The following is a 23,282-nucleotide window of genomic DNA, read 5'->3' as shown; positions in this document are numbered from 1 at the left end:
GGGTATTTATGGAAATACTAGCAATAACGTGAGTGATGTGTGGTCCTGAAACTGCTAATTAGCTCCACTTAAAAAGATAGCAGTTTTAATGAAAACAAGTGACATAAATATACTTAAATATACTAGTTATGTACACATCTAGCTACATCAGCTGGTAATGGAACAGTGGCTAAGACAATTGCCTTTGGTGTGAGAGACCCCGGTTCGAATTCACTGTGAGACACCGTGTCCCTGAGCAAGATACTTAACCCCTCGTTGCTCCAGAGGTGTGCGACCTCTGACATGTATAGCAATTGTAAGTCGCTTTGGATAAAAGCGTCAGCTAAATGAATAAATGTAAAATCTAATTCTCAAAAGTCAGTAAATGTTGTAAACTATATTTCCTAAGGTTTTCGCATTTTCAACATTTTCCTGAATAACATTTGTGCAGAGAAGATGACTTTGAGATTGTTTACTGTAACCAGCTACTTAATAAAATTGGCAAAATATCTCTATATCAATTTACATACAGGACAGGTTTTTCTATATGATAGTATGTATTTTAATTAAATAAAGGCAAGTATATTTTATGTTGGCTTTTAGTTTGTGGTTTACCATTTACACCAGAGGTAAGTGACATTTGGGTTAATCAACCCTTTGAGTTGAACACAAAGCTAAAGTGTTGGTAGAAGCTGTATTCATTATTAGTACATTTTTTATTCTCCTCATCTGAAGCAACAGGCTGACAAACAAAGACAACTTTAAAGTCGATTCAGAGGAAACTTGGTGTCACTCAGATTTGGAGTCATGACTGAAAAACCAGAGGAATGTGTTCACCCTCCATCATTATGAAAGAGCACTTTGAAACACTAACATTAAAAGCCTCATTGTTACTGTGAATGTGAAGCTAATTGGACTAACCCTATGAGAGGAGCCGCTGAGTTTTCCAGGCCCGTTAATTTGAAGAGTCACAGCTGGCTACTCATGTGTGCCTCTACCCGTCCTGCGTGCTTCACTTAAGCCTTTAATTCTGCTCTGTAAAAAGCCACACAAACAATATGGGAAAGGAGTGATCCTAAAATTGGATGAGATGATATTGTAGTTTCCATGCCACATATGAAAAGGCTCATTTAAAAAGGCACATTTTGTGCCAAAAAGCAATCATGACAAACCAGAGTAGAGACCTCGGAAAGATCAGAGACCAGCAAACATGTTAAAAATGTCAAGTTAAATGTTTTAATTTGAACGGACAGAGAATAGAGAAATATGACACTTTTTATAGTTGAAAACAATGCATTATCTGACTTTGCTTTTCCCCCTCAGACAGCTGCGGATGTGCCTACTGCCCACAGGAAAAAGCTCCCTCCCTTTTAATTAGACCAGCTCACCAGATTAGGCCTCATTAGACTGCAACACTGGAGTGCAGCTAAAGCCCATGCAAGCCTCCAGTGCATCCTACTTTAATTTCTTCTGTAATGGCCTCAGCTCAGGCCTTTGAAATCCCATTCCTGTGGGTAATCAGCCATGTTGGTCTTAGAACCACAAGCGTTTCTTGCTTCTTACTCAGTCTGAAGCGGCTATCTGTAACTCGTTGCTACACACTTGATGTAGCTGTAGCCAAATCATCCTCAGCACAATCAAGCATTCATCACATGTGAGACACAGCTGAATGACTAAATTATTTTAGTTCTTTTTTTACACAGTCTCTCTTGATTGAAAACCCCCCTACAAATTTCAACACAGAAAACATGATTAATACACTGTAGCACACGACAGGATAATAGTGCACTTTGGACATATCCTCTCAATCTTCCTTCACTTATTTATGAACTTTAGAGTGACCAGTTTAAACCGTAAAAACTCGACCCCTGCTGCTATAAACATTTAGATTGTACAGTATACATCACTGCTGCTAAATCTCTTGTAGAAACATTTTCTCCAAACACAATTACAAACACTGTATGAACTCTACACATATTCATGATGTCTGGAACTACCATCAAGAGCAGAAGAACAGAAGGTACATCGTGATACACTATAAAGAAAACCCATTCATATGGAGGGAGGGCATTTACCTGGCCCTGTAGTTGCCCTCCTAAAAAGTCAGGAATCCTTGTGTATATCTCCACCGATTAATTGTGTAAAAATTATTATAAATCCAGAACAACTTAGTGATTGGAATCACAAACCTTTGGGGAAATATAAAACAATGAAATACATTGAAGAACCTCCACTGTTAGAAACCTTTCTCTAAAACTTTGTTTCATGTCCATTTCTTCATACAGATATTTAGAGACATTAAAGGCTGATTTTAATCAATTCTAAGTGGCATCGCTGCCTCAAGGGACTGTGCTGGTGGTTTTGCCTGTAATATCTAACAATTAACTAACAAGATTAGGAGTCCACTGCCATGCAGCTCTATGATCATAGACTATTAAAAAAAAAGTCAATGAGGTGGTAATACTCATTGTAAAGAGAACCAAATCCATTAAATTCAAATATGAATAAAACTTGAGGTCCAAAGTTTGTTGGTGGTATTAAACAGTAGTGAAATAAATGTAAATATGGATGTGGTTGTCATGCTAACATGCAGCAAAAATAAAATTTCAATTTGGGTATTGTTTTCATAGCTCTGGCCAACACCTCTATTAGTTATACTCATCATACCATACAGTACTCCAAGTCTCAGAACACAGTGATGTCAGCAGCCGGACAGGTTGTAAACAAGTTAAAGGTCAATCCAAATTGTATTTTATTTGGAGGTAAAACTGAAAGTGAACACACCCATAATTTTTCAAATAATCCCTCATTGCATAGGGAAACCACAAGCGCACAGCTACACTGTACGCTGATAAAACCTTTATCAGCATACACCCTTTCTGAGCATGTGAATACTAGAAAGGCTGCAGGACCAGATGGTATCAGTGGGCTGGTCCTCAAACAAAAATATGCTGATCAACTAGCGCTGGTGTTCATAATGATATTCCACCTGTCCCTGGCTCAGTCTGTTATGCACATGTCCTTCAAGAAGTCCACCATCATTCCTGTACCTAAGAAACCAAGACCAAGGTCTGCTCCTCACTATTCAGCACACTGGACCCACTACAGCCAACCAACCAATCAACGGACGCCATAGCACACATCCTTTGCGCCACCGTGTCTCACCTGCTGTTCATTGACATTGGTTCCGTGTTTAACACCATGGTCCCTTCCAGGCTTGTCACAAAGCTCAAGGACCTGGGATTAAACAACATGGGACTTCCTGGTTGTGTCAGGTGTGGTAAAGAAGTTCTCAGAGACTCTTGATGACTTTCACAGCATTGTTTATTGAGCCCGGCCTGGGAGACTGATAACAGCACACAGATATAATGTAACACCACAACCTATATTTCTCCTTCCTAGACCTACAGAGATTCACTATGTGTCCAAACAAGGTTGTTGTTCACCACACTCTACATGTGTGAAAAATCAATTGGATATTGGTTTAAAACAAGACTCTGCTTACCTACACGCCACATGTGCCATTCAACACTCTCTACATAGAGCCAGTCAGTCTGTCTGTAATGAAACAAAACAAAGATAATCTGGATCTTGGGTTACCTAACAAATGGAAAACAGTGCATCCTTATCAAGACAACTGTGTCAGTCAGTGGACCAAGCAGGCAGATAGGAGAGGCAGAGTCTGACCTACTGTTCTGGAAAGTCACAGGCTGTCACCTTTGGCTTTCTTTAATTCAGCAACTGACCCTCACATGACCTGGGGAAACCAGTGTCATAGTACCTCTAAATTCCTTTATAGTAGTGAGGGTGGGTAGACACACCTCATCCACTCCCAGGGGCAGTGTTTTGAGCCCCCTGCTGAACTCCTGTACACACATGACTGTGTAGCCACTTTCAACTCCAACACCATCATCAGGTTTGCTGAAGACACAGCTGTGGTGGGCCTGATCACAGATAATGAAAGCATCCTGACAGCGAACATCACTGCGTGGTATAGAAACAGCACCAAAGAGGACAGCAAGGCCCTGCAAAGAGAGGTTAGTACGGCTGAACGTCTCATAGAAGGTGACCGACCCTGCCTAAAGGACATTTAAACCAGGCGGTGTAAGATAAGGCTAGCCGAATTGTTAATGATCTCACCCTCTGCTGTGGTTGAGAAGAAGGTATTGGATTCACCAGGCCAGCATGGAGAGGCTTAGGAAGAGCCTCTACCCCCAGGCCACTAGGATCCTAAATGAGGACACTGCCTACGACTTAAAGTTTAAGGAAGGGTTTGTTTTCAACCTGTCTGATCATCTCTGCTTCATGCTGCTGTGTTACAAGAGTACTTTGTGGAGTTATCATAGTGCGTGTTAAATGATGGCCAAAGCTACAAAAATAAAATTCAAGTTGTTATAAACCATAGTTTTTCTTTAACATGCTGATGTTTAGCAACTAATGTCTACCATGTTCCCCATTTTAGTTTATGTAAACACATGCCGACATTTGCTGAAATGTCAACTACTGTAGCGTATGCCGGTATTCACATTATAGTTGCCAGCACAAACAGATAAAGGCTGGGTCGCAAAACACTGAGACCGGTAGAATTACCTGTAGCCTCCCACAACTGCTTCAGGGGTAAATTCAACACAATGTACATTTCCAGAGCACTAATTCAATCAGTACAATAAGAGTCATGTTATTCTCATCACTCTGAGCTGAGTTTCTTTTTGTAAACAGAAATATTGTTTTCATACTAATTGAAATGTTCATTATTATTATTAGGGGTCCAAGCCCGAGTAGGCTGGGAACTCGCGATTGCAAGGCATCGTGGTTCCCAGTACCAGCGGAGCAGGTAACCCTATTGGAATCGTTCTCGTTTTTATTATTTTTATTCTTCTGCCGCTAATTACACTACTGCAGCCTAGACGGTAACTGCTAGGGACGCGAAACTCATAGGGTAGGTACAAGCCCCTGCAAGTAAATTAGGCGCAAAAAATCTGCACACTTCTAACTAGGGGACACTATAAGCCAGGTCAACGCATTTGGGCTTGGAACTCCCGCCTACGAAGGCGATCAAAAACCTTATATCCATGCAGTCGGGGGATCGAGCTGAATCTCGTGGTATAGGCCACGCCCATTTCCGCCTAGACTTTTTTCGCTACATCGCGAAAACTGAAAAACCTATTTTAATTAACTCCTCCGAAGTCCGATCGACACCAAACTTAGCACGGATAATCTCTGGACCAAGCTGATGAAAGTTTGTAGAGGAAATTTTGATCCCGCAAAAAATGTTGCAATTATATGCTAGCAAATGTTTGCGAAAAATGCTATAAACAGGAAATTATGTCATATCTTCGCTTTGGAATGGCCGATCGACAGCAAATTTGGAGCATTAATGTGGGACGCCCCCCTGAGGGCCTGTGCAAAATTTGGTGCAACTCGCCCCTAGGTGGCGCTATTTAATCCCAAAAAATTGTTCCTCTATAACCACAACTCACACTGACATGAAACCAGTGCCGAATTGTTGCAGCATGGTCCCCTTACTACAGGCACCAAATATGCCCATAGGTGGCGCTGTTATTGCAGATTACATGCATTTTATATCTCCATAACCACAAGTCCGATTGATACCAAATTGGGCCCTGATGACACCTGAAAAGTTCTGTGCAATTCGGCCTAAAGGTGCCGCTATAATGGAAGCTCAAATACCCCATTCATTTCAATGGGATTTTGAACCAAAGGACATTTATCCTCATCACTACGCGCCACTACATCGCACATTCATAAACTTTATGTCTACATGTTTGGGGGATACTGCCGATTCCAATGGTATAGGATATACCTCTGTGCGATGACGTTTCATTTAGCAAAATCCTTAAAACTGGAAAACCTATTTTAATTAACTCCTCCGAAGCCGCAAGTCTGATCGGCACGAAACGTCGCACGGACCATCTCTGCACCAAGCTGAAGAAAGTTCATAGAGGGAATCCGCCAAAAAACGGCCGAATTATAAGCTAAGACATTTTTGCGCAAACGCTAAAAACAGGATGTCATATCAGATCTTACGTTTGCAATGGCCGATCTACACCAAACTTGGGGACCTTATGTGGCGTGCCCTCTCGAGGGCCTGTGTGACATTTGGCGTCAATCGGCCTCTAGGTGGCGCTATTAATTGGAAATCAAATAACACTCCCATAGACATACATTCATTTCACATCTCCGTAACCACAAGCCCTTTTCATTTATAACTCTGTGATTTATAAATCATGGCGGGCCCGGACCGACTCGCGGGGCCAGGGGGGGCGGCTTGCGCCGGGAGGCTTGGACCCTGCTTATAACTGCTTACAGTTCTAGTTATTATTATTATTATTATTATTGTCAACAATGCTCAATGTTTTTTCATATTAAAAGCAGGAAGGACACAAGACTTTTAAGGAGTAAAGATTCTTGCATAAGTGGCCTGACATGACTCTTGCAGTAGTAATGTAATGTGTGCTGTGAAAATTGACATAATACTGAATTTATCAAGACAAAGGGTGAACATGGAAGAAGTGTTGACTTTGTATTAACTGGGGAGCAGGGGAAATTAGAAATAAAGGCATGGTTCTTTCTCATTGAGGTAAATAAAGGACCCAGCCACTATTTGTTGTTAATGGGTTAAAATGGTAAAAAAAAAAAAACAGAAAAAAAAACAAAGAAACACAAAAAATGATATGGTCCTTTAATACTGCAAAGTAGCCTGAGAAAAGTTTTGTACAAAAAGTGCGAAAAGAAAATTCAAGCAACATGTATCTGTGGTAGGAACCTCACCACCAGAGCGTGATTAACATGTTTGTTTGTTGAATATTTCGCAGAGAATTATACAGAAAATAATAAAAGTATCTATGTAGATGTTTTTTTGTACATCTGTCTCTCAGAGTGTGTGAGGAGACATCCAGCAGCCGAAATGACGACTCAGGAGATGTTTTCCTCAAACTGGTCACACTACGTGTGTAGTCTGTGTGATTTTGGAAATATTTCACCTCTTTCAGGAATCACATTGTCAGTGTTCTCTCCTTCTTCAATGCCCACTGTGACTGGCTAGCTTGGTAAAGGTACTGGATGATTCTGCTGGAATCACACAAATGACAGTCTTCCATCCCCCCCCACCCCCCCACCCCCCACTGGCCATGCCAGTTCTTATCAGTAATATTGCCACAGTTCACGTTAGACAACAGTCTACTGTATAAATAAATTCCAACCATCCTCATCCCTCCAACAGAGCACTGGACCAGTAGCAGTGATGAATATCTGTGGAGTGACAGTCCATCAGAATGGAGGGCGGTCAACCAATGGCAGGATTTACAGGTAGGGGAGGGTAAGGAAGAGACAGAGGAGAAAGGAGGGGGAGAAGGCACATGTTTGGTTTTCCATCCTCTTCCTCAGCAGACCTGGAAACATTGGAGAGAAGACGTTGTAAATGTTACCAGTAAAACCTATTGTAGAACAATGTTTCCTTCATTTGTGGGACTGCTGCCTAATTCGAGTGACAAGCTAACAGGTTTATTGCCGTGGTAATGCTCCTGTGAGGTTGCATTTCTAAAAGCAGCAAACTGCCTTAGCTAACTCCAGGATTTTTCAATCCGGGTGTCAAATCCAGAATGCCTCCAAACATGACCTCTCAGATGGTATGGTGTCATTTTTATGGGTTCACCTTCTGTTAAAAGTCTTGTGCTTATTTTACTTCTATTTACCACATCAGACCTAAGGGCTGACACTCACAGGAAGTTACTGAAACTCCTCCCTTGAGGTCTGCCGTTTTCCCTTTGTACCATGTCTGCATCAGCGCTGAGTACAGAAATAACCTTTGTAAGGTAAAATACAGACTAAATTTAATATGTATTAATATGATTGTTTAATGGCTTCTTTTATATTACATTAGAGCCAATGTTTTGTAAACCTTAAAGATATTTATCCCAAGACATGGATGCATTCACTGATTGTGATTGAGTTTAATGATGACTTGATTGACCTTATTAATTCACTCATCTGTTCATTCATCCCCGATTGCCATATTAATACAGTGGTGATAAAGAAATGCTTACTAGCCTCTCACCTTCTGGTCAGACATCATGCTGTTGGTCTGCAGGGGAGCTGGATGTCCACTGAGCAGAACTCCTCCCGGCCGGTCATGTTCACAGAAGATGGTCCCATTAATGTAGTGAAAGCGATCTCCAGGGACCAGGCGGTTCCTGCAGGTCGCACAGGTAAAACACTAAGAAAAAAAGAGAAACAGTTTCATGTGTTATTATTTATCAGCAAGTTATTATCAAGATGATAATATTCTCACTGATGACAGCCTGATGATGTGGTAATGGCAGCAGCGGCTGGTAGCTCCTCCAAACTTTTCAGTTTTATTGCTGAAACACGTGTCACATGTTATCTATGACAGAAATACGTCAGTAAAAGTCAGTCATCGGAAAAGGAAGCCAGGGTTTGGATCAAAGATCAGCTCCTGGCTAAGGTCTGGGCGAAACTGGACTCAGGTTGGCCAAGCAATGGGAATTTAGAGACTGTGCTGCCCACATCTTTACACACACCTGCTCCATCAACATCCTGGATCAACACTTGGAAACGAACCGTGTTCTGAGCTGAAAGAGTGAAAGACTCCGGCAAGATGAGAGGGGGCGGACTCTGTGTGTTACATCGATGATGCTCAAACTCAGTCAAAGCGGACACTTAATCATATATAATCAAACTCACCTTCAGGTGGTAAACGTTGCCTTGTGCTCGCATCACCATCTCACTCGCAGGTATAGACTGTCCACAAGCACTGCAGGCTCCACTGTGTCCAAACAGCCTGCAAATAAAACCGTGGCACAAGTCTGTCACTATCAACAGCAACATCACATAGACACACAACAAGTTTTTGTTTCCAAATGTACAAGAATTTCACAAAATGATGTTTCTGACAGGGAGCTCTGATTTATTTTTTGTTAAGGTGTCCATATCCGTCACCCTCGTCAACTCCCCGATACGCCAAAGAAGGCAGTATACGCAGCCCTATTGTCATGAAACTACCACTGGAACATATTGAGAATATGGCTGCTCAGATGCTGTTCTTTGTAAAGAAGCAAACCTCTGACTTTTTACGGTCAGTTTAATATATAGTATTTAATATTTATTTTATTACACTTTAAAAGTAACCTTTAAATTGCTAAGATTTGAAAAGGTTCCTGGAATCAGTCATCCATTTGTTACATAAAATGACTCTAGGAAGGTGAACCACTGGCTTTATTGTATTTTCTCCAGACCTCTGTGAACTTCATGAGACAAAGGTTTGGCTAGGTGAGTTGAACTGAGCCGGCTCTCCTAAGTTGCACCTTGTTATGTTGTCCTGGGTTGAGAGACGTCAATACTTCCACATGGCAAGTTTAACAATAACTTTGTTCCTACTCTGGCTAAAAGAACACAATAAAAAGTATGGCTTAACAACATCCAATGATACAGTTTCTCAGAATATGTGTTGGAGCTTTGTTTAGCGTAGATACTGATACAATCCCTTAAATGATTTTACTTACTTTAGTCAAGCTGCTTCTCCTGTATTAATTCATTAGGTTAATTCATATATAGAGTATAATTTTAGCAAAGGTATGGTATTTAGCATAGACACCAAGTGCAGGCAGCACTCTTTTTAGTCCCGTGGTCCACAGCTTTTCTTGCGGCAATAACAGATTATCCATCTCATCCTGTGAGACGGCTGTGGCTTAGAGGTGGAGCGGGTCGCCTTCGAGTGGTCGGTACAGTGCATTTATCATACAGTGGTGAAAGTTGGCTGATGAGCTCTCTAAATTTAATGATCTGCTTTATGTCTTATGCTATTTGACTGTTTTTGTCCAGTCGTTATGTGTTCAGCGGATGAAGGAGAGCTCGGTGCCCTGATTGGGAGTGTTTAGTAGATGTACAGAGTCCAGATGGAGCTGGAGATGTAGAAGAGAGCCAAGAGCACTTAATGAAGCAGCTTACTGGAGATAAAGTTAAGCCCCAGTGACATATTTCTCAAGATGAATGGCATCCGGCAGGCCTTCCCCTACATGACAAAGCTGGAGAGTTAAATCATTTTTATCAGTCAGATAAAACCTGGCATCAGAGCAAATGACTAAATTGGACTTTGGTGAAATCATTTCTGTGCAGTCGTCACAGGTAAGCCTTTTACATTCCCTGCTGTGTGTTTTTTTGCTTTTGTGTGTGGGCGCAGATGTTGTGCTGCTGTTTCTGAGACCCTGCACGAGTAGACATGCTCCTGCGGGGGTGTGACAGTTACCATCATGCCTTCCCAGAGATCTGTCTTATTGAATTAAAAACTACTGTGCAGTGCTTTGGCTAGTGATTAGCCTTCAGACTCATTAATCCATTACTCAAACTGGCTTCCCTGGATCTTTCACCATCTCAGCGGGGCCTGAAACAAAATGCTAACACAGACCTTTGGTTCAATGCAAGGCTGTTTTGTCGTTGAGTGTTGTAAAAGCTCATCATAGCTAATGCCTGTTACCTTCCCTGCTGAATGCCATGTTTTATGTGTTGCCATAGCAACATCAGACATGTGGTTTTGCTGTTGTGTGGCATCTTGAGGTCATGCGCATTATTTCCAGAGCCATCTGGATTTCATTTGCATCTAATAGAAACACCACGGCCATTCTGACATCTGGACCTTGATGAGAAAAGTCAGAATAAACTCTGGACAACATCCGTGAACAAAAGAGCACATTTAACATTTACCAAATGCGGACAAACATAAACCCTCACAGAAGAAGTCAGATCTGTGGTCTTTGAATTTGGCAGCACGCAGCAGCACTTAATCTTCATCTATCAGAGGCTGGAAGCATGTCAGCACCTGAACTGCAGAAGGCTGAAGTTTGAACAGGAAGCCTCTGTCATTCTTGTGTGTCATGACACCAATGCCCTCTGACACTTACTTGACCAGTTTGGGTCTGTCTTTCAATGGCTGCAGAGTGGCGAGTAATGCATTTCTTATCTTTTTTTATCTTTTATCTATCTAAGTACACCTGAGCAGGTACCTGTTCACACACACACACACACACACACACACACACACACACACACACACACAGTTGGGTCCTCCAAACTTTGCTATGTCTCAGAATTTGTTGGATTGGACCTGACAGATCCACAGGGCCAGAGCGGAACACATGCTGCGTCTTTAGTTAACCACACTAAATGCAAACGTCTTCTCATCATGTCACTTCTTACTTTTTTTATACACACTTTATGTTACACTTTTTATTTGCATTGGTGCCACGGAACGGAATAAATTAATGGCAAGTGGCATTTCAACAGTACTAACCTGGCACATGAGCACAAATTGCCATAAACAAATAGCATAATAATAGTCAAGCTGCAGGGCAACATCTAGAAATTCACACCACCCTTCAATGCATGCTGAGCAATTGAAACTAAGGGCTAGTGAACAGACACAACACGGACTAAAGAGTTTGCAGCTCATTTATGATTGCTGTGGTAACAGATGTTTAACTTGATATTGTACTTGGACTTTCTTAATAGTGTATAATAAGGATGCGACTGTATCAACATTTTATGCTAAATGATGAATGGTATTATCAAACTTTCCTGAAATACTTGGAGCTGAAATCTAGCGAAATGATCCCACTGTGTTTGCCTTAATCAACCTGCAGTGAAGTGCAAGCTGCAACAGAACGGAACTGAATTTTAAAAAAGGCACTTCTAATCAAAGACCTGCAGTATATAAAGTGCGGCTCTCTAAACTCTGTTCTTCAGCAGAACAGGACTCAAGAACTCAAGTACATCAGGTTCTGGTCTCAGTGAGAGAGCTCAGTCTTTCTGCCCCATTCAGCGTTCCACCTGTTTCTCCCCCGCCTGCTCTGCTCATGCTGCATGTCTGCCCGCTCACAAGACTACCAGCAAGAAACCATCTCACATTCTTGTGAAGGTGTCAATAAATCGTTGTGTGATTTCGTCTTTTACAACTGTCTCTGTGCTATCGGGTCCTCAGGAATATAAACCCCCCACACGGTGGGATTTGGGGTTAAACCTCGGGCTAGTTACAAATACAACAGGAACCTATCAACATCCAATTTGGAAGAACACTACTGGAATACCACATGAGTATTATCATCATCATCAGGAGCATTTTAATATACACCTGAAGAAACATCTGTATAGCAGACCCATTTCACTTGTGGACTAAATAAGGAATTTGTTCAAAACCCAGCCGGCCTCTCATGACTATGCACTGTATCTTGTTGCAGATTGTGGTGTAATTTTAGTATACAGTAAGAGCTTTATTTATTTCACAAGAGGTCCTAATAGCTGATGTATCATTACTGGCCTGATATACAAAGTCTGCAGTGTCTCAGTTACTCCTCAGCAGGCCTTCAGCTGCGGCTTTCCACATCCAGCCCTGTGTTTGCCCCGGAGACGTGGGCACCCACAAAATCCCCATCTGTGTTAAACCAATCTGCCTCATAGGCACTAAAAGGCACGCTGTCTACAAAGAACAAAACACAGGCACAAGCTCGCACATACACGTTTACCATTACTGTTCTAGTTTTAACATAACCTTCAGTGCTTGCTTTCACTCACCATGTGATTATCTGTCACAGACAAAAAATTTATTTCACTAAAAACAAGTTACTTAACTTCCCGTGAAATAAAATAGTGATGACAAATATTGCATACTAGATTTAGACTATGCATTTGCAAAGTCAGTGTGAGTCAGTTAAATGACAACAGGCAGAATATCTACTTCCTGCAGAGACGTTTTGATGCTGAAAAGAGGTAAATGAGGAAATTCTAACCAGGGATCTCTGTTTTGGAAAATGGCGTCAACAGCATGTAAACATTTTTCTCCAATTCTGATTGATTGCATTCAATTCCTGCAGTCCACTGTCCACTGTGGACATCGTGCTGTAGCGCTCTCTTCCCTTAGGTCTTCACTTACACTGCCTTCTCCTGTTTACCGGCACTGCCTTGGCTCCCAAGCTGCAGATTATCGTTTGATCAAAATTTGGCATATGACAAAGATAACCAGCTAACCATGCTAGCATCAAACAGACATGGTGTATTTAGTCATATTTTGGTATTCATCAGGTGCACTTGCTGTCGTTGCATGTGGAAGAGAAGTCTGTAATGATGGGTGCAATACATTTTACATTGCGGAGTAAGACTAATAGATAAAAGTATATAAACATGACATTACATGACAAACATGACGTTTCTGAGAGTAACCTGATGGTAGAGAATTATACTTGCATGATGTCTTGCAACTAGCAGACAATATCTTATGTATGTGTGCCTTTTGTAATTGGCAACTAATCTGATAACTGATTAATTGTTTTTGTACTTTTTCAAGCAAAATCACTTAACATCACCCAGTTCCAGCTTCTCACTTGTAAGCATATGCTCCTTTTCTTTGGCTTTGAATTTTTTGACTTGAGTTTTTATAGCCCACTGTTTGCAACGAACATCAGTGCTCACCTGATGTAGTCGTTCTTGCAGAGGATCATGCCTCCTTTGCTGTAGCAGGTGCTGCTGTACTCGCCCAGCTGAGCGTGGCAGCAGGAGCACTTGAGACATTGCGTGTGCCAGTACCGTTCCATGGAGAAAAGCAGGAAACGGTCTGCTATTCGACCTCCACATCCTGCGCATGACCTGCCGGCTGTCCCCCCGCCACTGCCCATCACTGCCACTGTGGGCGCCTCCACCCTGCTGTTCACCATCCTGTAACAACCTGAAGACAGGGCGAGAGGTAAAGGAGAGAGGACAAAAAGTTGAGGCAGGACAGTGGCATCTTTAAATAAAAACTCTAAATTGATATCCCCGACGCAGAGCAGTGCGAGTTTCTGTTGCGTGGTGCTGAATTTGAGCAAAGTCGGCTAAACTTCTTTTGAAGCAGACACTGTACAACCTCCTCCACTGTTTACTCAGCTCTGCCCGCTGTAGAGGGCAGGACAGACGCTCCATGGTGAGCTGGACTATGATGCACACTTTTAATCTCTGTGCGGAAAAATGTTTTTATATCACAGATGAAGCACTAAAATGTGACACTTACAGGTAAAACATGAGACTCACGTAGGCCATTATAGGAGTTTATGTGGTGCAGCTGCCCTGCAGGTACGCAGTATGCCATTAATAATATATTTCTCATGTGCCATAGGTAAGGTGGAAAAAAATGCCAAGGTCACATGCATATGCCTAAAGTGCCAATACAATGAATGATTTGTGTCCTGAAAGGGTACAGCCCTAATTAATCGATTCATTGTTTAGTGTATAAAAAGTCAACAACTATAGGGGTAATGCTCAACACAAGTTCCCAGAACCCAAGCTGACGTCTTCAAAGGTCTTTTTTAGTCTGATTAACAGTCCAAACCCAAAAGGATATTCAGTTTACAATGTTATAAAACAGGAAATGTAACTTCATATTGGATAAGCTGAAATCAGAGAATGTTTGGTATTTTTGTTTGATTTTTTTTTCAAACTTAACTCACTTAAATATCCAGGTCACATAAATCCAATGATCAGACTGTGCTGTTCTTCAGCGCAACAACTCCCGTGTTTCTTTCAGGAAAAACTTTAGAAGGGAACCAACAGTTAATTCAAGTTATCCCAAAATAAATCCATTCCTTGCTGTACATTTAATGTGCAGGGAATTTAAAGAAAAGTACAGAGAGAGAGAGACAGGAACACAACCCATCTTGTGGCTCTTGGCACCAGATCCAATCGATTGGTTTTAGAACTTCCTGGTAGAAAGCCTGGGGCTATTTACTTATGGGGTATGGGAATGTGAAACCCCAACAGGAAAACTAACACACACACACACACACACACACACACAAACACACACACACACTCCCATCTGAGACTTGCTGTTTTACACCAAACGAAGGTGTGTCCAACTCAAACGAAACCACACACACGCCAACAAATATCTTAATTTAACTGTTTAATATGTCCCATGATGAGGATCTTTGAAGCTATGCAGCATTTGGTCTTCCACCAAATGTTATGGCTGCTCTCTGACAGGATGCAGAGGCCTATACTTTCTGGAAACGTAGTTTATTGGATTCAGTTGCTAATTTCTTCATCATCATCTCTTTTACACGTCATGAAAACAAAACCAAAATGTCTGAAACAAACTGTTTCAAAATGAAATGGTTAAGAGTAACGTCACCATGGTGGAAACAGTGTAACAACCATGCCATTAGGCAACATTTACTGTATTTCTCCTGTCTTTATTTTTCCGTTACAAAACTGAACTGATTTCATGCACAGCTGGGAATAATATTGCTTTTGAATCACACTGAGTACAACCACAGCAGTGTGTCCTACTCAGCAATGAGTCAGCAACACTGCCTCTTCAGCCGCTTCCATGATTTATAATTAGCGCCAACAACAACATAAAATAATTGCAGGACTAGATTTCATTTTCCAAATGAGCAACAGCAGCACAATTTGTCCTCTAGAGCATCTAATTTCAGCGAGGGCATGTTTAGCTTTACGACTAGCCTTCCCACAAGATTATTTGAGATTGCAGCAGCTGGTCCTCTGCAGTGAAGCAGGCTGCCCTCAATACCCTTGTTTTGTAGAGTAGACACCTGGCTCTAATCAGCCACAGGAACACAATGTTAAGAAGCCCAAGGCTACATTAAAACCACAGACAGCCTCATGCACTGGGACCAAGCCTTCCTATTAGTGAAGGCTTATTCATCAATGAGCTGATCTTTGAATGACTTGAAAAAGTGAGTCCAACTATCTAATTCACAAATGAAATATTAGAAGTAAACAACTTGATTACAGGAAATATTATTAATTAAATTTCACTATGTTTGGTATTGAGTAAATATTAATTAAATGAGACCCTTAATAGTTATCCATTTAATATGAGTAGATTCAAATAGAAAACAGAATTAATTACAACCTAAACAAAAATATTGACTTGATTTGAAAAAGATAAACTCCCTAATGTATAAATAGCACTAATATTATATATAAACACACACACACACACATATATATATATATATCTCAATCTCAATGATATATAATTGAGTATTAATCATCTAGGAAGATAGCATGGGGGCAGCCGACCCAGGCCACCGGCTAGGTAGGGGACATGAACATACAAGAGAATTGCTTTTGATACATCCGTCATGAGCAGTGCAGCCTTATCAAATAAAACAGGCACTTTACTCCTGGTTTCAATAGTAAACCATAGACTGTATAGAAAAACAAACACCACAAGAAGGACAATTACCAACAAAAAAACACTATATTCTACATTTTGTATTTCAAACAAATAGGAGACTTATTAGTTAATTTTAACAAAACTCCCTTCACCGCCATGCATCATGGGAATTCTTGACAGGAAGCTTTTCAATTAAAATTTGCCTGATTACATTAATTTGAATTCACTCAATATTCTCTCTATTTGGGTGCTATTTAATGCTTATGTTTTATTTAACTACAATGGGTGGATTTTATTCCAAACATTTTTATTTGAAATTTAATTAAATATTTGCCTCAAAATCAAAAACACAATCATATTGAATATATTTTACCTAATACATTAATTCAAATCTATATGACCACAGAATCCTTTTTTACAGTGTATGCAGGCTTCTGTTACTGGTTACTTGTCTTGTTTTGCTTTTAATGAACTATATTGGGATATGAACCCCAACCTCAAGGTACACTGACAAAAGTCATCTAATATTGTTTTAGATGATTTCACTATAAACACTGCTGCTGATGAAATAACAATCTTTAGTGTATTTATATTTTTCAATATTTCATAATCCAGAGGGGTGTGTCCCATGCAGCCTAACTTGTTAGAATCTTCTTTAGAACACAGCAAGAACAAGTTACCAAGAGGAGGGTATTTAATTCTACATTGAATAAAGAATATCCATCGATATTCAGAATATTCACAAAGTCAGGACTTCAAATAAAACATGTTCAATGAATAATTAATGCCTATGTGAGTTTTTTTATTCAGTAGAACATGTCCTATCCATGCAAAACAGTTATTCAATTCAAAAGGTTTTTTAGGCTCTTGTGCAGTACCACTTTTCCTGTAATACCACCTGTATTAGTGCATGGGGCACTGCACAAGAGCCTGAAAATTGTGCCCAATGTTTTTCTAAGCTAATTTTCAACACTGTTTTCATTTCTGATCTCCCCTGGTGTGGGGTGTGGTTCTTCTGCACAAGCAGAAATACTAACCAGAAATCCTAACTTGAAGAGTGATACAACTCCAAGCAACTTAATTTAATTTGCCTTTGTCATATGCTCAGCAGTATTGGAAGACAGGAGCGACAGTTAACATTTACCCTCTGCCCTACTGGTGTCAGACTTTCATTTTCAATTCAGATTGTAGAGTAAAAATCCATTATATTTTTTGTTTTCCTGACTGACTGTTTAGGTATAACAGTATCCTGGGCTTTATCTGAGTACACCAGCCAGCAAATGTGGCTTCCTAAAGCCAGGATAAGGGCTTATCCGGGTTTGTGAGAACAGGATATGATGTTTACATGAACAAACACATAACTGGGATAGCCCAAAAACTCAATCATAACCTGGATACTAATATACAAAAGTGACCAGAGTGCAGTGGTTTGTGGCAAATTGAAGAGCACAGATACCCATGTCCCCCAAATGAATGCAAAAAAATGCAGAGCTTCTTGACTGTATTTGGAGGAGCCACTGAAATGGGACAGCCTTGCCAACCTATTATGAGTAGAGGTGTAAACTGAAAGCAGTGTAATTGTTAAATTCTGGCAATGGCATTCAAGAATGTTTTGTTAAGTTGATTTGCATAAAGTTAAAAATAAGTTTATTCAGTACATCTTAGTCAAATCCGTTTGTTCATCAAATACCTCTGTGCAAAAATGTGCAAGTGTATCAGTATGTTATAATTCCTGTTTTTCATTGGCCAGGCCCGACGCTCCCATCTCAGTGAGACCTTCACAACAGATGCAGTGCTTCCTAATTATATAGAGGAATGGTAATACTTTCACCGTGAATACTGAAGTCATTAATAAATCTTCTGTGAAGCCACCTGGAGTTAGGTGAGGAGTTGCCAACACATACACTTCATGAAGCACGAGCGCAGATACAGTCTGTTCAAAGTAACTTCAATATAGTTTTCTTCTCTATACACTCCGGTAGACTTTGCTTACAAAAAAATAAAAGGATCAACACACAATTTAAGTTTATTATCTGAAAGCGCTGCAGCCGGAAAACTGTTGCTCTTCCCCATCTAACTCACACACAGGCCCTTTCAATCACCTACTTAAAGCTATCTATCAGTGCCTTAGTGACGCAGAATCCAGGAGGAGCAGGTCAGTAAACAAAGCCACACTTCTTCTCATTTCATAAATCAAAATATCATAAATTAACTCAATATGGCTCCAACAAATACCACATATCTTAAATTCTACAATTGGCATTAATTGCACTTTATTATATAAGTTCATCACTGGTAATGCATAAGTACCACTTTAGTATCAGTGTTGGTGGCATCACTCAGTATACTATTGAACTAGTAGGAACTAGTATTATGATGTCTGGAATATGATTTATTTGACATGTAATTGTATTTATGTAGTGACTTTGTTGTTGCTGCTCTAGAAACATTTAATTATATTTAAAATGTTACAATGTTACTGAACTGATTCATCTACAAAGCAGTGATTTAGTAATGATATAATGAATTATTTATAAAGATGACAACATGACTTGATTGACTTTGGTCTTGTTATTTGATAAATGCTAATAAATAAAACAATTTGTATAAGGTAAAGCTTGACTTTGTGCATGTAGATTTCTGAGTGCACTAAACACTACACTTCCCATGAGCTTTAGAGAATCCTCTGACCAGAGCTGTGATATCTGGCATATCTAGAGCAACCAGGACCAAAACATCACACCACAGTTGTTGAATAAGTAAGTCTACAAGTGAACTGAATCATGTTGCTGAATTTATCATTAAGCTCAACCTCTGACTTCCCCCTGCCATTAGCAACGTGGCAACTGACTTTTAAGCAATAAATGTAAGTGCTTATTATGTAACATGAATATAAGATTTTACTAGATTTATACAGAGAACACAGGATGTCTTAATGGTCAATGGTCCTGCTGTTTTTCCTCATGTATTTCCTGTCTTCAGCGCCAGATTCCTTTGGGCGGCACATCACCAGCCGTGAAATCAATTAGTGGGCCGAGTCTGCGTGAATACAACAGCTTCCACTAAAATAAAGCGAGAGCAATCTCTGGCTAGGTCAACCAGCTCATGCGTTAACTTGACGACTTCTTCTACCTTGCAGTTAGTCTCTCCTTTTGTCATTCACGTGCATTTCTCACTAGCATCTATATGGATCCACACATTTCCTCTGGGTATTTTGCAGGTGGTTGCTGGCAGCAGCAGTCAAGCACAGAGAAAGTGATTTCAACTTCTCTCTCAAGCTCTCTTTTTTTCCCCCCATTCTCAAGAGTAGCCCCCATTTGTACAATTCACCGTGTCTCGCCTCTCTGTATGACAGCATTTAAGTGTGGCTATTCAGGACAATTTGCCTTAATTTAAACGTGTTCAGACAACACAGCACTCCAGGTAAAGTTCTGCTCTGCTACAATAAAAAATACCCTAAAATGTTCAGGGCTAGGCTAGGATTTATATACTGTACATTATCACATTATTAGTGACTATTTGAAAGCTGAATAAATTAATAAATACCATTTTATTCAGTTAGGAGCAAATAAATGTTTATGTGACATATGTGCTGTTGAAAACTGAAAATTCGTCACTCCCCTGGCACATACTCAGTAAACGGACCAGTTGGACCCCCCTAGTCTTTACTAGATACTTGTACCCTCCTCACCCAAAACAAAGGCTGGTGAATTAGCAACTATTTCTTCTGGCCTGGTAACAAACTGGCTGATAAAGCGGTCAATAAAAACAGGAGCTAATAAAGAGAAACATAGTTCCACCGCAGTCTGGAGCCACATGCAGTCTCAGGTTGACAGAGCCAATAATGGCTCATTGTCCCCAAACTGAATGCAAGTGCCTGATGCCTCTCGTACTGTAGGCTCTTACACAGGAATAACTATTCTGTCAAAATGTATTTCTGGACTCCATGACAACAATTACATCTTAATTCAAATGAAAAGGCAAGCATTTAAGGATAGAATATCTGTTTCCATTAACAAGCCTATTCCTGGACAAAGGCTTGTTGGATCAGAGGTCGTATCAGACCATGGCATTGTGTGACACTCTAAACCTTTTAGTATGAGTGAACCTCTAGAATTGCTCTACCTAATAGAAAATATAATCAAGTTGAATAAATAATTATAGTATCTCTGACCCTTTATGCATGCAGAGGTATAAAAAGTATGTTTTAAAATATGTTCAAAGGCTTGACTGATCAGTCTTGTCAGCCATCAGACACTGGTCTACTGTTTCCCTGGGATTTAGCTAAGATTTGTGGCAATTTACAACCCAATACACACGCACCTCATTGGACCAATCGTTTTACCCAGAGGTTATTTTATTTTTTTCATCTACAGTACATACACTAATGAAATCATGGATCCCCAACACACACACACACACACACCTCATCTGATTTAATTAACAAATAACCTCAGCTCATATAAGTCTGGGGAAAGCTACTAAGTAAGCATGAGGAAGGCAGCAGGGACTCCACAGTCTCCAGTAATTTAATGGTCAGGCTGGCACCACACTGAGGTAGATTGGGTTTCCTTCTCCTGAGAAAGACGTGCTGTTTCATTAAAACGGGTCTCTATTGAATCAACACCAAGGGCACGAGGTCCTGTGGCAAAAGTGTTCTCTTGCAGAAGCCTACTACAGTTGCAGTCAAGTTATAAAGATGCCTTTCCAGGGCTGTATACACATGCACAGAAACAGGCTGCATGCACAAGTTCTTCACGTCTTCAAAATTAAAAGGGAAGTCAATACACTTGCAGATCTGCAGTATAGGCACAAACACTGAGGAACAACTTATTTCACTATATTTTCATACATTCTTCCAACTGCTACTAACAATATAATTACTACTACTAGTTATTATTATTGTTATCATTTTAGTACAGTTATTAATGTTTAATAGCAAAACATTACCGTGTGGACTCAACCGTTATTAAAACTAGCCTAGTTAATGTTCGCTTCGCTTCGGAGAAAAAAACAGTGACACAAATAACCATAAACAAGTTTCCCTAATCTTGACGCTGAACAAAAACGCCATTAAATACCAAGTAATTAGTTAGCCGAGGTCGCTGAATTATGAATTATTTTTATACAATTCAGGTCAGTTTCCGTTGTGTAAAACTGGGGGGGGGGGGGGTTAAAGGTAAAGTTTTCCATGAACTGGAAGCTGTGGGAGAAGCATGTTGGTTTACTGAGTGAAGGTTCGCTGTAATACAACTCACCTTACTGCTGTGCGCTTGGAAGTCGTCGGAGTGAATAACTTAGTTGCAGAAACGGCAGCGGCTTCCAGCTTATCTCGCCGTCAGCTAAAGCACAAGAAAGTGCCAGATGTTGAAGAACGACCCGTAAACCCTTCAGCTGCTATAACGTTACTCTCCACGTCTGCCTGTGTGGTGAAGACCCGAGTAGTGTTGGACAACTCCTCTTCTCTTCTCCCATTTAAAGCTCTGTGGCTGTGGACGGACACCAACAGCTCACTGACAGCCAGTCACTTCGCTCACCAGTCCCTCCACGGCTGTCTTTGTTCCTGCTGAGAACTGCGCTCCCGCGGACACAGAACAGAGGTCTGCAGTCCTTCCAACGGGTTTATAACGTACTCCTCCTCTGACGTTGAAAAGGGGTGTGGCTCCTGGCTCCTGGCTCCTGGCTCCTGTCTCCTGTCAGGATCATGGTCAGGATGGACCAAGTCGCACTCATCCTGCTTGTAGTAAGGATATGTTTCCCTGGCATTAGAATAGTAAAGAATCCTTATCACCAAAGAATCAGAATCAGAACCAGCTTTATTGCCAGGTATGTGTACACATACGAGGAATTGGACTCAGGATTGTACATTGCTCACGATGTGCTTACTAATACAAAAATACAAAATCACAATAATAAGAATAAAATAAAGTCAGACACAGACTTCAGTGTAGACAACACAAGTATACACACTATGAACAAAAACAATATAGACATGTTGATATATAGTGCAGTGAGCAGAGTGCAAAGGATGCAGGAGTATGTAAATGTCAGAGGTGGATGTGATATACAAGTACATATACATGCATACATGTACACATGTACATAGTCCAATGAAGCATAGTGCAAAGGATGCTGGATTAAATAAGTATTGTGTGCAGGAGTTATGACTTGAGGTGGATTTGGTATCTACAATATGACAATATAACAGTATGAACAGCACTGAAATAGAGAATGGTGAATAAATAAGAAGTGTTAGCCAGTAAACAGGTGCTGATTAGAGGCAGAGTTACTGGGTTATTGCACAGGAATTGTTCCAGACACCATGAGTCAGAAATCAGCTGTTCATCAGAGTGATGGCTTGTGGGAAGAAACTGTTCCTAAGTCTGTTGGTTTTGGCATACAGTGTAAAGCCTACTTAAAGTGGTAGACAAGTATTTAGATGCTTTTAATAAAAGTAGCTATACTACAGTTCTACTTGAGTGAAAGTACATAGTATGATGTAGCCTACTTAAAATATAAAAAGTAAAAGAACACATTACACAGAAGGGCACTTTCAGTGTACAGAGCCCCCATGGCCCTGAAAGTTTAATATTTTTTTTATCTTATCCGCACGAGATATTCATTTGTGTGCAAAATGATCTTGTGCAAGGAGATAAAAAATAATAATTCTGGACATCAAGGTCTCTTGAAGCTGTGAGTTTTGTTGCGAGACAGGTTACAACTTTATCATTCTTACTAGTACATGGTGACCTCACGTAAATCCCAGCATAAGTTAAACATCTCCATCCTGTGTAGGTCTAACTCTATGTCCTAACTGAAACCCCCTGTGTGGGGCTGCAGTGTTGCGTCACATTTTTTAAGTTGATCATTTTGCATATAAAATCGCAGTTTGTTACTACAGCTGTCAGATAAATGGAGTGAAGTTAAAAGTAGGCCTACACTATTTCCATTTGATATTTAGTTATGTAGTAGCATAACATGGGAATAATTAAGTAAAGTATGCACTCAGTTGTAGCTCACGGGGCTATATGTACGCTACCTGTTGAAATCATACTCCAAAAAAATAGTGGGCAACATATCAGGTTATTCTGCTGCTAGC

The 23,282-nt window shown here is 40.4% G+C and overlaps 1 protein-coding gene across 1 annotated transcript; it reads right to left on the bottom strand.

Annotated features, from left to right (window-relative positions):
* Positions 1-1,195: 1,195 nt before the first annotated feature.
* Positions 1,196-21,800, bottom strand: lmo4a (LIM domain only 4a). Its single transcript, XM_038734100.1, has 5 exons — positions 21,442-21,800; positions 13,477-13,729; positions 8,704-8,800; positions 8,057-8,215; positions 1,196-7,391 (listed from the first exon to the last, which is right to left on the bottom strand). Exons 2-5 carry the CDS (start codon positions 13,716-13,718, stop codon positions 7,383-7,385), a joined length of 507 nt encoding a protein of 168 aa, XP_038590028.1. The 5' UTR covers positions 13,719-13,729; positions 21,442-21,800; the 3' UTR covers positions 1,196-7,382.
* Between the last annotated feature and the right edge of the window lie 1,482 nt (positions 21,801-23,282).

This window comes from Micropterus salmoides, unplaced genomic scaffold (genome assembly GCF_014851395.1).
Source record: "Micropterus salmoides isolate LMB-PRFRI ecotype aquatic unplaced genomic scaffold, ASM1485139v1 Ms_hic_scaffold_20, whole genome shotgun sequence".
Classification (NCBI taxonomy): domain Eukaryota; kingdom Metazoa; phylum Chordata; class Actinopteri; order Centrarchiformes; family Centrarchidae; genus Micropterus; species Micropterus salmoides.
This window is presented reverse-complemented; position numbering and strand designations above follow the sequence as displayed.